Source organism: Crinia signifera, chromosome 8 (genome assembly GCF_055691185.1).
Source record: "Crinia signifera chromosome 8, ASM5569118v1, whole genome shotgun sequence".
Lineage (NCBI taxonomy): Eukaryota > Metazoa > Chordata > Amphibia > Anura > Myobatrachidae > Crinia > Crinia signifera.
Window position 1 is genome coordinate 29099001 of NC_139224.1, and position 15473 is coordinate 29114473.

Sequence of the window (15473 nt, forward strand, 5' to 3'; positions counted from 1 at the left end):
GGGCCCCAGGGACCCCCTTCCTCACTTGACTTGCCATAACCAGGCTCCTGTTCCCCATCTCCTCTTCCGCTGAGCTGCAGCCTGGATGTGCCGGAGTGCAGGCTTCTTTATCTCATGCTGGCAGCCAATTAAAATGCAGCATCGGCTGGTGAGCCAATTAGAGCTTGTGCACCGGCAGCCGCTCTAATTGTCTGTCGGTATGCGAGCTCTGATTGGCTCAAAAGCCACTGCAACATTTTATTGGCCGCCGGCGTCCTGGGTTAAATAAGTCTGTGCTCCGGGACCTGCTTTGTTCAGCACACTGAGGGCAGCGCAGCGGAAGCAGTCAGGGGGGGAGGGGGGTGTTATGGTGGGCAAAATGAGCTGCCAGGGCCCGTCCAGGGACAGCTGTACCCTGTATCCAGATAATTTATTTTGACAGTGAAACTGAACACAAGGATTGATTTTATGCATTTTCAACCTATTTCTATATTGCAATCAAATGTTGGACATGCAAATCATATAAATCAGTTTTGTTTTTTAGGAAATATACAGTTTAAAAATCTCAATCTGCTATGACCCTGTTGGTTCTCATTCCAAAAAAATTACTAAGCATTTTTACAAGTGACCAATTCCCAGCGGGTTCTTTTGACCCAAAAAATTAAACCGCCAATAATTTTAAACACAAAACTAGACATGTGAGATCAGCCTCTTAGTATACGATGAAAAGAATTTTAATTTAATCTTTTCTGGATTGGCGCTGTTCTTTTCTTGTCGTTTTTTCTTCTCTGGTTGATTCAAGTGGGTGGAGTACTCCCTTGTGAAAGAGCAGCAGCAGACACAGGGCCTTATTCTGGTCTGTGCGTACTTTCCCGAATTCTTACTGATGGCGTTTTTTAGCCGTCTGCGCATGCGTGGGGAACGCTATGCGCATGTGCCACGCATGGTCTCCGTACTTGTACTCACCAATACCGTACAGAAATGTGCACCGCAATCACTCGTGAAATATGGGCGTATTATGGGCGTCATTCGGAAATACACAGGGGCGTAGTTTCAAAGTGGGCTAAACATGGGCGTAAACATGGGCGTGCACGAGGGAGTGCACTCATTCTGGTAGGCGTGCATTCGGCCAGCACACCGAATGCACGCGAACAAAAAGGCTAGAAATATGCGGTGTTCATAAGCAAGTATTGCTTTGCGGACACCACTCGTTCATGCGCTAGGCAATCGGAACGCCTAATCAGTACGGGCGCACCTGAACCAATGTCAGCTGAACACAATACAATCCACTCCTTTACTCATTACTCATTAATTACACGCTTGTCAGTGCTTCAATTGGAACCATTGCAGCTTAAATGGACCATTACTAAACACACACATATATGCTGCAGTTTTCACACACATTTACACTGCAACCAATGGACAGAACTTACTATCAATAATAGAAATAGACATGTCACTTCTACATGTATCAATTAAACCACACATTTGGGGATAAAAATATACATTTATTACAAGAACTTCAAAAAGAAAATGGAAACCGTAACAAATTAAAAGGTACCATGCCAGGAATGTTCAAAAATAATATAATGTAAAGTGGTATTAAAGTGTTTAATTATCAATTAGATAAATAATAGATGACCAGGAAAAACAATCCCTTTTCAATGAGGTTGGCAAATTGGCTAAGTGTGTCATGTGATCGATTTAGGGATTCAGATAAGAGTGGTGGTGATTTGTGCGTAAATACACCGCATCGGTGCGTACGGGCAGGTTCCCGTCCGTCCTGACGCGGTAAGACCGTGCATACGCTGTAAGACCGTGCAGAATCTGTGTGTGTCCACCGCACACGCATGGTTTGGATGTCGTCCGTAAACACGCCCTCTTCTTAAAGAGTGAGACCGTCCGAATGCGGAGGACCGGTGGGCGTTTTTACGTACGATGTCCACACAGCGTGGTGTGCGGACCTCTCCGAAAGAGAGAGGAAATATACGCACCAACCAGAATAAGGGCCACAGTGTAAATAGATACAGATAGTGGTAGATGCTCAATTAGTTCAGTAACATTACGCAGGTGCATGAGGGAGGGGTTAAATACTGAGTAAGTGAACAAGACATTTTTTCCCTCAGCACACTGTGTAATGTTAGTAACCAATCTTGAACACCACATGATAATAGAATTCATAGATATTGGTTACATATACCTGCGCAGGTGTATGCTATGCCCCCAAGCCGCGTGTATCTGTGCTCCGTCCCTTGATTGATCTATTTTCTTAGTATATATAGCTGAAGACTACAGAATGAATGGCAATATTGTGATTGGCCAGGACAAGTGTCGGCACGTGGAATACAAGATAACTAGGTGATTCATCGCGCCCTACGGGCGCTCTTCACACCGGCGTAAGGGGCTACGCCCCTTAATTTGTGAACATTTGTATTGTGAGAAATATGGTTAGAATTGTATGAAAGATGCCCTGTATTGCAGCTTCTGGCAGTGGGTGAGGGTCCAGCGTGGCAGCACAGGAGTACCGGACGGTGGCCCTGAGTCAGTGTCTCCTCCTACTGGGTGGGAGTTAGGGTGCATGAGAGAAGGAGGCTGGGATATGAGGCATGATAGGGGTATGTGGGCAACACAGCGTCAGCGATTACCCAGTGGTGGAAGTTACGGTTCAGGAGAGCAGGAAGCTGGGTAGTGATAGGGGTGTGTGGGCATACGGGGGACTAAAGAGGGTGGTGGACACTGTGCAGCTTCTGCCAGTGGGTGAGGATCCAGCGTGGCAGCACAGAAATACAGGAGTCAGTGTCTCCTCCGACTGGGTGGGAGTTAGGGTGCATGAGAGCAGGAGGCTGGGCGGTAAAGCATGATAGGGGAATGTGGGCAACACAGGGGCGCTATGGGGGGTTCCGTGAATCGCGGGAGGGGGCGGCGCGAATTGCGGGAGGGGGGTCGCAAATCACAGTAGGGGGGGGGTGCCGTGAATCGCGGGAGGGGTCGCTGGGGTCCCGCGATTTGCGGGAGGGTCGCGGGGGTCCCGCGTTTCGCGGGAGGGGGTGGTCGTGGAGGTCCAGCGAATCGCGGGAGGGGGTGGTCGGGTCTGGGACGGATATTAGACAGCACTTACATCGACAGCCATTACATCGACACCATTAGTTCGACAGCTCAATAGGTCGACATGGTTTTAGGTCGACATACCATTAGGTCGACATGTCATTATGTCAACAGCTCATTAGGTCGACAGCTCATTAGGTCGACAGTTCATTAGGTCGACATGTTTTTAGGTCGACACTGCCATTAGGTCGACAGAGTCTATGTCGACAGTCAAAAGGTCGACATGGGTTTTTTCACTGTTTTTTTGGCCGGAATGTCGACACAGTCGACATGGACACAGTTTGAAGTGTACCGCAGCCGCTCGCTATGCTTCGGGCACGGTGCCTCGCTGTGCTCGGCACACTATTTTATTCTCCCACCACGCCCTAGTGGATAGTAGGGCATGAAATACCGCCTGTCGGCACATGTCGGCTCAATAAACAGTGAAAAAACCCATGTCGACCTTTTGACTGTCGACATAGACACTGTCGACCTAATGGCAGTGTCGACCTAAAAACATGTCGACCTAATGAGCTGTCGACCTAATGAGCTGTCGACCTAATGAGCTGTCGACATAATGACATGTCGACCTAATGGTATGTCGACCTAAAACCATGTCGACCTATTGAGCTGTCGAACTAATGGTGTCGATGTAATGGCTGTCGATGTAAGTGCTGTCTAACAATAGTCCGGATACCGGGGTGGTTGCGGGGGTCCCGCGAATCGCGGGAGGGGGGTCGCGGGGGTCCCGCAACTCGTGGGAGGGTGGAAAGCGGGGGTCCCGCGAATGGCGGGAGGGGGGGTGCGGGGTCCCGCGAATGGCGGGAGGGGGGGTCGCGGGGGTCCCGCGAATCGCGGGAGGGGGGGTCGCGGGGGGGTCGCGGGGGTCCCGCGAATCGCGGGAGGGGGGGGCGCGGGGGTCCCGCGATTCGCGGGAGGGGGGGCGCGGGGGTCCCGCGATTTGCGGGAGGGGGGGTCGCGGGGGGTCCCGCGAATCGCGGGAGGGGGGGTCGCGGGGGGGTCCCGCAAATCGCGGGAGGGGGGGGGTCGCGGGGGGTCCCGCGAATCGCGGGAGGGGGGTCGCGGGGGTCCTGGCAGAGGGTAGGGATGTGCAGGAGTAATGGTGGATGGTGGCTGTGGAGTAATGGTGGATGGTGGGCGTGTACTGTAGCCCTGGCTGGGCGGGGGGAGGTGATGTCAAGGGGGTGGAACGTCAGACACATGAAAGTGAAACTGTTCTACACAGGAACGTTCTCCACAGGGGTTGAGTGACAGATCTGGCTAAATATATAAGAGATAAAGACAATCTTAAGGCCCATACACACTGGGCGATTTTGAGCTGAAAGCAGCTCACTTTGATCTTTTGAGCAGCATTCAGCTCAATAGTAGCCACCCAGTGTGTATGGTCCTGTCATGAGCTGTGAGTGCTGATGGGTGCTCCTGCATCATTGCCACTCATCTGGTGGGATAACCTGGTATTACACTGCTGGGGAAAGCTGTCCACCCCAGGGAAATCGATTTGACAAGTGATAATCGTTCAGTGTGTATGCACCGAGCGATTCTCAGCGTCATCGCTGTGCATACATGCTGGGGAAAAAACTCCCAGTGTGTGTGGACCTTTAGGATATGGGTAGGAGGAACTGCAACTTACAGATGGAGCCGCTCCCATTAGAGTGGCCCCTGGCGAAGCAGTCACCATCGCCGTCCGCCACCTTGCGCCAGGAAGGGGGCACATGAGCATGAATTGCGCGCACCCAATTCCCAGAAGCCCTGTGCAGCCCCGTGCCCGTCTCCCCGCTCACTGCCCACTGTCTCCCTGCTAACTGCATGCTCCCTACCCTTCTCCCTGAAGTGGAGACGGGCAGGGAAACACTGTGTCCCTGCTCTGTGCCACCCAGCAAGTGGGACACACGAGCGAGGGAGGGAGATGCTCGCGCGTCTCCGCCATCGCCATTCGCCGACTGCCAGCTCCGCGAGAAGCATCACCATGGCTAGCTGGCGGGATGGCTCACAGGTGCTCCATCTGTAGGAAACTGATTCACCTTCTCTGTGACACTGAAATATGTCACGTGTGGCTGGATGAGGGAGCGGGGTCTTGTTTTTTAGTGACACATTTCTAGCCAGTGCCCAATATCACAAGAATCAAGAGTGCATAACATAAAAGGGGGGCAGATGTACCAAGCCTTGGAGAAAGACAAAGTGTAGAGAGATACAGAACCAATCAGCTTCTGTCATTTTTTAAAAACAACCTGTAACGTGGCAGCTAGGAGCTGATTGGCTGATTATCTCTCTTCAAGACTTATTTCCCCCTCAATCTCTCTCCACTTTACCACTCTCCTAAGCTTGGGGTCTATTTATTGAGCCTTTAAGTGGAGTACATCTCCTCCTTTGAAGTTTATTTACTATGGCGGGAGTTCTATTGAATATGGTATGTTGCCCATAACAACCAATCAGAATCTACAGATGTAGCCGGCCACATCTTTGCAGTGGCTGGCGATTCTTTCGCCAGGGGAGTGTGCGCCCCGTGGCAAAGGAGGATGCCATCGGTCACCGCAACCTCCCCCACCGTCGCCGTCTGTCCCCCTCGCCGCCCCGACCCTCCCCTAACCCTGCCCATCTCCCTGAAGCGGAGATGGGCACGGACCCAATGCGCCACCGTTGCCAGACTGGGACGCGCGTGCGTATGAGTCACACATGTGTCCCAGTCCCTATCGCCGGCGCTCACCAGTGAAAGGGATCTTGCGGGCGCCGGCAATGGATGGAGCCTGCTCCATCTGTACTTTTTATTTCTTTACCAACTTCTAAGATAATAGAAAGAATCTGATTTGTTGCCCATAGCAACATCCCATCCTTAATAGTACTCACATCGTCTTTGATAAATTCAGTCTTCACGAATGTCAGACACTTGAACTACGGGGATGATTCTGGTTGACTCGAATTGCAGCTAACCGAGTCTCAGAGAGCCCGCCCTGTCAAAAATAGCCCCCCCCCCCCCGCACTGCTGAGTCCCCTAGCAACCATGCACATCCCCTCGCATGTGCCCGCTGGAGAACTCATTCAAATGACTTCTAGTGGGCTCACAAATAAATGTCAGCGGAAACTGACTTTTTTTTGCGTGTACCGGGACGAAGACAGGGCGGCCAGCTGACGTCATGTGACTTCAGCTGCCCGCCTCCAGCACACCTCCTCCTGCCCTCATACCCATGGGAGCGCCCAGTGTTTTCATGGGGATGCCCATGAAAGGCTGGGCATTCCCATGGGCGACACTAGACTCTATCCTCTTTTCTATCCTCATCCAGCTTGATCTGTCCGCTGCCTTTGACACTGTTGACCACCCTCTCCTGCTCAACACCCTCCGCTCCTTTAGCATCACTGGCACGGTCTTCTCCTGATTCACCTCATACCTCTCCGATCGCTCCTTCTCCGTCTCCACTCCGAGCTCCTCCTCTCCTACTACCCCGCAGCCAGTCGGTGTTCCCCAAGGGTCAGTCCTTGGCCCTCTCCTCTTCTCCCTCTACACCACCTCTCTGGGCACCCTCATCAGCTCCTATGGTTTTCATTACCACCTTTATGCTGATGATACCCTAATCTATCTATCCTCCCCCGACTTATCTCCATCACTCCTGTCCAAGGTCTCCGAATGCCTCACGGCCATCTCAGCCTGGATGACCCAACGCTTCCTGAAACTAAACATGGCTAAAACTGAACTTCTAATCTTCCATCCCCCGAACATCCCCTCTTCTCCCACTATCTCCATCAGCATTGGTGAAACCGAGATCACGTCCACCGACCAAACGCGCTGCCTCTGTGTCATCATTGACTCCTCCCTCTCGTTCACCCCCCACATTCGTGCTCTCTCACAGTCTTGCTGCTTTCACCTACGCAACATCTCACGCATCAGACCATTCCTCTCCACTGACGCGACCAAAATTCTCATTCACTCCCGCCTTGACTACTGCAACATCCTTCTCTCTTGGCTACCTCTCACCCACCTCGCACCTCTCCAATCCATTCTTAACGCTGCTGCTAGGCTCATCTTCCTCTCCCGCCGCTCTACCTCCGCCTCCCCCCTCTGTCTATCTCTTCACTGGCTACCCATTCCTTTCCGAGTTCTCTTTAAACTCCTCACTACCACCTACAAGGCTCTCTCCTCCTCCACCGCTCCTTACCTCTCTTCACTGATCTCTATCCACACTCCCTCCCGTCCTCTTCGCTCAATCGCTGACCGCCGACTGACTTCTCACCTAATCACCTCCTCCCACTCCCTTGTCCAAGACTTCTCTCACGCTGCCCCCCTGCACTGGAACAACCTCCCGCCACCGATCAGGCTTTCTGATTCCCTTACCTCAGTGGTTCCCAAACTGTGTGCCGTGGCTCCCAGGGGTGCCTCGGGACACTTGCAGGGGTGCCCCAGGTTGGTGGTCCAGGACCAATTCAAACTATTTATGATTAATTATTTATGGACAAAACCAGTGCTGTTGGCTGCCAATTTTAAAATGTGTACAAACAGAAGCAAATCCTGCCCTTTGTCACATAACAGAATCTAAGAAGCACATATAAACACACATCTACTTAATTTTATATATTTTGGGGGGCTTAGGGGTGCCGTGGAAAAATTCTGATACTCCTAGGGTGCCGTGATTCGAAAAAGATTGGGAACCTCTGCCTTACCTCCTTCAAGCGCTCCCTAAAAACTCACTTTTTTCGACTAGCCTATCCCTCCTCATAACCTCTTTTGATCCTCCTATCCTGCCTCCGTTCCTACTTATCCTATTGTTTTTCGTTCGTCCAGCCACCTATTTTTAGTATGTTAACTCTTATGAGTAGGGCCCTCCTGCCTCACGTACTCACCCTACGTCTTTACCTCACCTGTCCTCCTGTCCTGTTCTTCCCTTCCTCTACTTCATCTTCAGTCTCCTCGACATATTTGACACCTACTTCTGAACTGATGCTGATTTTAGTTCTACCAGCTATACCCCTATTCATACTGTAATTTTCAACACACCCTGTACGTTACCTTGTAATTTGTTTTTTTGTTTGCTATATACGGCGCTGCGGACACTTTGCGGCACCTTATAAATAAACATACTACTACTACTACCCCACCGCCATATGCCCCAGGCCCGCAACGCTCTGTGTGAATGGCTAGCTGACAATACAAGTCGCCAAAGCCATTCACACAGGGACCCTGCACATGCGCATAAGCTATTATGTGCGTCCCCGTTGCAAATTCGCTGGGGACCGAATTAATTAGAATGACCCCCTATGTATTAGGAAACTGGCACATCGGGAAACAAAAAGGGCTTGAACTACTGTACAGTATCTGGTCATCAATCTGGTACTCCATGGGGGAAATGTAACTAAGATGGGAGGTTGCCCATAGCAACCAATCAGATTCCATCTACAGTATTCTCTTCTAGAAGGTGCTAACTGAATAAGTATATATATATATATATATATATATATATATATATATATATATATACACAGTGTATAAGCTGTAGAAATAATAAACAGCTTAATACAATTTCAGTAAAAGCCTCAGAGACTACATGTAAGAAATAAAAGCCCAAAGCACCACATATGACAGAAGCAAGCCAATGGCAATCAACACAGAATAACACAGACTACTGTAAAATCAAAATCTAACATTTGTTTTAAATATATGCATATATACAATGGTGAGCTATGAAGCCATTGCCATACATTTACATTTCAAGGATTTTTCACAATTTCCACATCCAACCCCCTAGATATCCGGCACATCCCGAGCAAGGAAAGTCTGATTAATGCCATATGACATGCTCTGAACTTTCCGTTCAGCTGTGTTCTGCGGGACTTCAGCCCTACTGGCGATGCAAGTCATGTGACCTGCAGATATCACCACTGATAAGGATCAGAAGAATAAACAGTGACATTGTTCAGCAAGCCAATTACATCCCTTCTTCATTGTTCTGCTGTAATAGACACACCGCTGAATCATAATTATAAGGAAGGCAGATACGGGAGATAACCCAAATTCCTTGGGTCCAGTGACAATCATCTATAATTAGATGCTTGATGATTAAAAAAAAAAAAAAAAAAAGACCCCAGAGAAATATACGTATGCAGAAAGGCTGGAGATGAATCACACCACTATCTATCTATCTATCTATCTATCTATCTATCTATCTATCTATCTATCCCTGTCACATTACTGTAGCCCTCTACTGTGTGGCAGACAGCGCTGTGACAGGTCTTACACCAGTGGACACATTCTCTTATTGAGCTAAGTTCAGTATATCCCAAAAGAACGTCTCCTTCCACCACACTAGACTACAGGGACACGATACCGCTGGAAATCCATCAGCTGTTGCTGAACCTGACATCCCCAAAATAATGTAATCATCTTGTCATCTATGCATCTAATTAACAGACGAGAGTACAGTCGTGATTAATAGATAATGAGCAATGTTTACAAAGAAGTTGTGCAGCAGCCGTGTCATGTGTGACACTAGGCTATATAAACGAGTGGTTTTACCCCTAAACCATGCTAGCCTGATATGATGGAATGTGTGGGAGACACTACCAAGTTTTGGGCAGCTCTCTGGGGCTTTAAGGAGAATAGGCCATGCTTACGTCCCTGATGATTTTCCTGGTGGAATTAGGGATGGCCATCGGTGCAGTCACAATGGATGGTTGCCATCGAGGATGATTTGCACCCAGCTATCGATAGTCAGAAACTATGTGATGGATAACCATCGATAGTTTTAGCTATCGATGGTTATCCATTATATTTGACTGAATGGCCAGAGGACCAATCAAATCAAAATGTGGGGGTGGGGCTTATGGGTGTTGGGGATGGCTATGCTCCATGTCCTGACATATTGGAGCAACGGTTCACCTTTGCCATCGATGTAGGGAAACCATCTGGTTCTCTCACATCGATGGCAAAAGTATTCAACATCGGCCATAAGTCAACAATGATTTCAAATCATCGATAGTAGATGGCCATCCCTAGTGGAAGTGTGTGGTCCGGAGTCTTTTCTGAATGGGTTCATATTGCGTTGTCATAATGTGGCTCTGACATGCGCTGCCAGATGCAGTGGACCACTGGCCACAACAACATGATTCACTGGGGGCGATTCAGCTTGACTCCATAAGCTGCTTACAGATCGGTTAAATGCCGCCGGCCGGGCAAGCGAACGTCCGCCCCCCTTTGCCAAGTCAATGGATGCACTTGCATTTGTATACGGCCCTACAGGCAAAAAGGATTTTTCACCCTCTCGCAGGTAAAAGTCAGTCTGATCTAAATATTATCTGGGCCTGAGAGGGCCGAACAGGGGGCGGGCGCTGACGTCATGTGACATCAGCCGGCTGCCCCGTGCAGGTTTCGCCGTGCTTGCATTCGCATGGGGACGCGCAGCGTTTTTGTGGGCACGCCCAGGAAATGTTGGGCATCTCCATGCGCTGGTCCCCTGTTCACCCACTAACAGCCCCCCCCTCTGTGCAAACGCTGCAGTCGCCTAAGGCTTGTGTACAGCGGCCCTGCACATCCGTATATTTGCATTTACACATGCGCAGAGCCGCACCATTGGTCCCCGAAGCGAATACGCTGAGGACTGAGCCATGTTGAATCAGGCCCACTGTGTCATGTCCTCCACATGACCATATGCATTGTCCTTCCCTCCACATAGATAGATAGATACAGATGGAGCCCCTCTCTTCATTGCCCGGCTCTCGCCAGAACGTCCCTGCTGGCAAGAGCCATGCGCACGTGCGCCCTAGTCTCTGGGTGGCTTCAGGGAGATGGGTAGGGTTAGGGGGGAGGGGCAGCGATGGGGACCATCGATGGCGGTGGGGGAGGCGGCAGCGGGGAGCTCCATCCCCATGGGCGGCACGGCGGCGCAAGTATTTCGTGCGGGGGCTGGCGATGGAAGCGCCAGCCCCTACAAGAGTGAGAGACATTCCATCTGTAGATAGAAAGATAGGACACACAAGGGCGTAACTACCATAGGTGCAGGGGGTGCAGCTGCTATGGGGCCCAGAGCTGAAAGGGGCCCACTTTGCCTGTCAAAGTATCATGTGCTGTATACATTTTTCAGCATTAGGTGATAAAAAGGGGCCCTTACACACTTTTGCTATGGGGCCCACATGTATCTAGTTACGCCACTGAGGACACACATACACACACACATATATATATATATATATTTTTTTTTTTTTTGTGGGGATCCGTCTCCTGATTATGTGTGTGTGTGTATGTATATGTATATATATATATATATATATATATATATATATAGAGAGAGAGAGAGAGAGAGAGAGAGAGAGAGAGAGAGAGAGAGAGAGAGAGAGAGAGAGAGAGAGAGAGTAATTACACACAGATAGATAGATAGATAGATAGATAGATAGATAGATAGATAGATAGATAGATAGATAGAAGATAGTTTATATATATTGTCCGGCAAACCATTGCATAGTACTCACTCACTCACTCAGTGTAACAAGCACAGCTCATAGTTAGACATACTGTACATAACCACAATGGATGGCAGATCTCCATCTGTTTCAGGGTAACCAGCCGGATAATACACAGATTGTCCATTACCTTATTCAACATAATAATACCTCATATGTATATGACAGCAAAACAGGTGCAGTAAGTGACCCCCCTTCCCCCTCCTCTCTCATCAACCCCTATGTTATTTTGGCTGGGGGTCCACAAAGGAATAAAGAAGCACATTGGCCAACTCACCCATTCCAAGATGCGAAGAAAAGCCAAGGGTTCTTTCACTGTTCGAAATGATCCAGATGCTAGAAGCTTTGGGAAACAAATAGAACGGTCACCACTACACAATACTTTGTAACACAACACACAATAACATGAACAATCTCCCCTGTCCTCCTACCTGATCGAATATATCCATTCTGTCTGTTCTCCCTGCAGAGAAGTTGAAATGTTTCTATTACAAAGCCAGACACTCAGTTGCCTCAACAATACACCCAGCAAGGCAGCGATCATCGCACACTTTTATTCTACATAGCCAGCAACACAGTGAGAGTGAGCGGGGAGAATAACATGTCCCTCTGGGTCCTAAAGACAGCCATGTAGGCATAAGGCTGGGGAAATTGGATTTCGTGCTGCAAGCATATTTAGTTTCCTACTTGTTGGTTGCTTAAGAGAATAATGGAAATTATTGTGGATCTTTAAAATGGATTTTTTATTTTTTTTTGTAATGAGTTGTCCCCAAATAATTGCAGCAAAATTAATTCTGTAGCCTCCGCTGTTTCCCAGAGTCAAAAAAGAAATAAAAATAAGATATCAATGTATGATGAACATAATAATCAGGGTGGGGTGTCCATGGATAAATGTGCAATGGGGACAGATTGAAGGGGCGAGTCACAGCAGGAAGTCACAGCCAGGGTAGGGGAAAGATGGGATGGCAGTTTTTACACACACACACACACACACAGACACACACACAGACACACACACATCACATTGGAGCCTGAAGATCGGACCTGCTGCACGATAGATTTAGCTGAGAATGAATACAATATATCACATGCAAAATGATTGCCCAGAGGTTCCCGGGCGGTTCAAGGAGGGATTACGCGCGACTTGTTGACAATTTATGCTGGGTACACACCAGGACGACTAGGGCCCGATCCCCACAATCTAGATCCAATTCCGATCAATTGGATGTAGATTGTGTGCTGATTGGGCCATTTTCTGACCTGGTGTGGACGGATACCGATCCGATGCGCGGTCCCGCGGGTCGGTCGTTATTGAGATCCTACCTGCTGCAGGTAGGATCTCAATAACGACCATACAGCCGGGTGCGGGTCGCCATCGGATCGGACCCGCTCACGGTGCACATCGTGAGCGGGTCGTGCCCCCCGCATCATCATGAGCGGGTCGGACGAGACACTGACGACCCGCTCACGATGTGCATCGTGAGCGGGTCGTCCTGGTGTGTACCCCGCATAAGTCAACATGATCCAAGTGTGCCACATCCCCTTGCATGGCTCACTTTGTGGACCATGGGCCTGATTCTGGGTCCATTGGTCCCCCACATGTTCGAAGGGGGAGGTGACGGTGATGGGGCATGGGAAGGCCCCGTGTTTCATGGGCATCCCCATGAAAATGCCAGGTGTTTCCATGGAAATGTGGGCGTGATGCAGTGTTTCCAGGCAGGCGGCTCCATTGAGAGCTGCTCCATCTGTATGTAGTGTATGTTGACCATATGGTGTTGACTGTTGATCGACACATTGGACCTTATTCTGGTCCACACGCAGCACTGCAAATTTCTCAGCGCTGATTGTGGTTTTAATGCCACCTGCCGCTCTTTCATCCCCCCCCCCCCAGCCCCCCCCCCATGGGTCGCCGTATAATCGAATGATTTGGGACACGCAAAACCAAGACACTGTCAGGTGCCTTCGTTTTGCATGTGCCCTGTACGGGGACAGGGCGGGTAGCTGACATCCGGTAATCCCAGCTGCCCGCCCCCAGCAGCCACATCCCTGCCAAATTTCCATGGGAACACCCATGAAATACTGGGGATTCCCATGGGCCTGTCCCCTTGCCACCACTGCATGCACTGGTGGGTACAAATGGGATGGCAAACTAGTAGTTCACCGTGCCTGGTCGCACCTAGCATCATAGGTGTGCGCACATTGAGTGTTAGGGGTGCACAGGCACCCCCTAATGCTGTGCCCCCTTTATTAACACCTCCCTGCCACTAGCAATACCAGCAATACCCAGGGCCGGCGCCACCACTAGGCAGCTCTAGGCATTTGCCTAGGGCGCTGGCACCTGGAGGGCGGCAGTTCGCCCCTCACCCCCAGCATGGAGGGTTAGCGAACTGTGGTACCTGTGTAAAAAACTTGCATCCCCGGCGTCCCTGCAGTGCTGGAGCGTGCAGGGGTGTCGCGGCGGCGCGGGAAGCGCTAGTTATTTTCTATTCACTGCAGGTACCCCGCCGGCCGCGGACACCCCTGCACGCTCCAGCACTGCAGGGACGCCGGGGACGCAAGTTTTTTACACAGGTACCACCCCACCACCCACCCCCACCCCCCCCGGCACCGGGGCGCCCCCACCCCGACTCGCCTGGGGCGCTCAGGTGCCTTGCACCGACCCTGGCAATACCTTTTACCAAAGCATTTAGATTTTTAGAACTGTATTCCATTAAAAGAATCACCCATCAATCAATCATGTGTGTTTTACATTGTTAATTGTGCTGGACCATTGTCATATCACTACATACCTGCATCATCCATATATGTTTTTGACTTTATTTGCATGTACTGTTACACAGAGTAAAAACTGAAATATTCATGAGATATGGGTGAGATGCTTTATATTGTAGCGAGTGCCAATAGATGATGGTAGGCATGCCTGATTGGCGGTGTTTTACATGCCCAATAGGTGGTGTTAGGCACACCTTTTTGAAGGTGAACCCCCTAATAAAATGTGCTGCGCACGCCTATGCCTAGCATATGTAAATGCACAGAAATGCACATTAGGAAAACATTGAATACAGGGCAGCCGGGAGGAATGCCGGGCCCCGGTAAAATTTTGGGGGTGTGGCCTAAGAGTGGGAGTTGTGGGCACCTTCTGCGTTTAGGCCACATCCCCAAAATGTTTACAGGGGGGTGAGAGAAAACTCTAAAAGCTCTAAATTCAGCAGAAGCACACACCTACAGCATGTTCTGTGCTGACAGCAGGCCCAGCAAGAGCTCTCACGCTGTCAGTGAGATGCTAAAGCTGAGCCTGCTGTCAGCGCAGCATATGCTGTAGAAGTGTGTGCTGTTGCTGCCTGGGAGGGATGAAGGGAGAAGGGAGGGGTCGGACCAGGGCCCCTGCTGGGCCCCTCCACCAAGCCTGGGCCCAGGTAATTAGTACCCACTCCTCCCCCCCCCCCCCTCGGCTGCCCTGATTGAACACGCGGGGGAGCGAACTGATTAGAATCAGGCCCATTGTATGTTAGCCATCAGGATACCTTTGGTGACGCCCCTGCTAGCTACAGTGCTGCTGTGTCACTCATATATGCCATCACTGACCATTAGATCGAGGAGGCATCAACCACAGGACCAGCATTGCTCTGCAGAGGAGGTGGACTGAGACACTAGGGGATACATTTACTAAGATAGGAGTTCTATTGGAGACGGGATGTTGCCCATAGCAACCAATCAGAGTCTACTCTTTTTTATTTAGCACTTTCTAGAGGATAATAGATACAATCTGACTGGTTGCTATGGGCAACATCCAGTGCCAGATTAAGCCTTCGGGGGGCCCGGGGCACTTTAGACAGGGGGGGCCCTTGCACTTGTCATTACTGGCCGCAAACTGCATAGGGGAATATTACACTATGAAAACACAGAGTAAAGGCACTATAAACTTGGTTAATGGGTAACATTTATATATA

The 15473-nt window shown here is 50.0% G+C and overlaps 1 protein-coding gene across 1 annotated transcript in view; it reads right to left on the reverse strand.

The window, feature by feature from the left end:
- Positions 1–12418, reverse strand: part of SYNPR (synaptoporin) — a 196348-nt gene extending 183930 nt beyond the window's left edge. Inside the window, exons 1-2 of the mRNA XM_083156050.1 lie at positions 11955–12418; positions 11801–11866 (exon numbers count right to left, since the gene is read on the reverse strand). Of these exons, the coding sequence (XP_083012176.1) occupies positions 11801–11866; positions 11955–11972 (84 nt within the window). The 5' untranslated portion in view covers positions 11973–12418. The remainder of the gene's footprint in view (positions 1–11800; positions 11867–11954) is intronic.
- Between the last annotated feature and the right edge of the window lie 3055 nt (positions 12419–15473).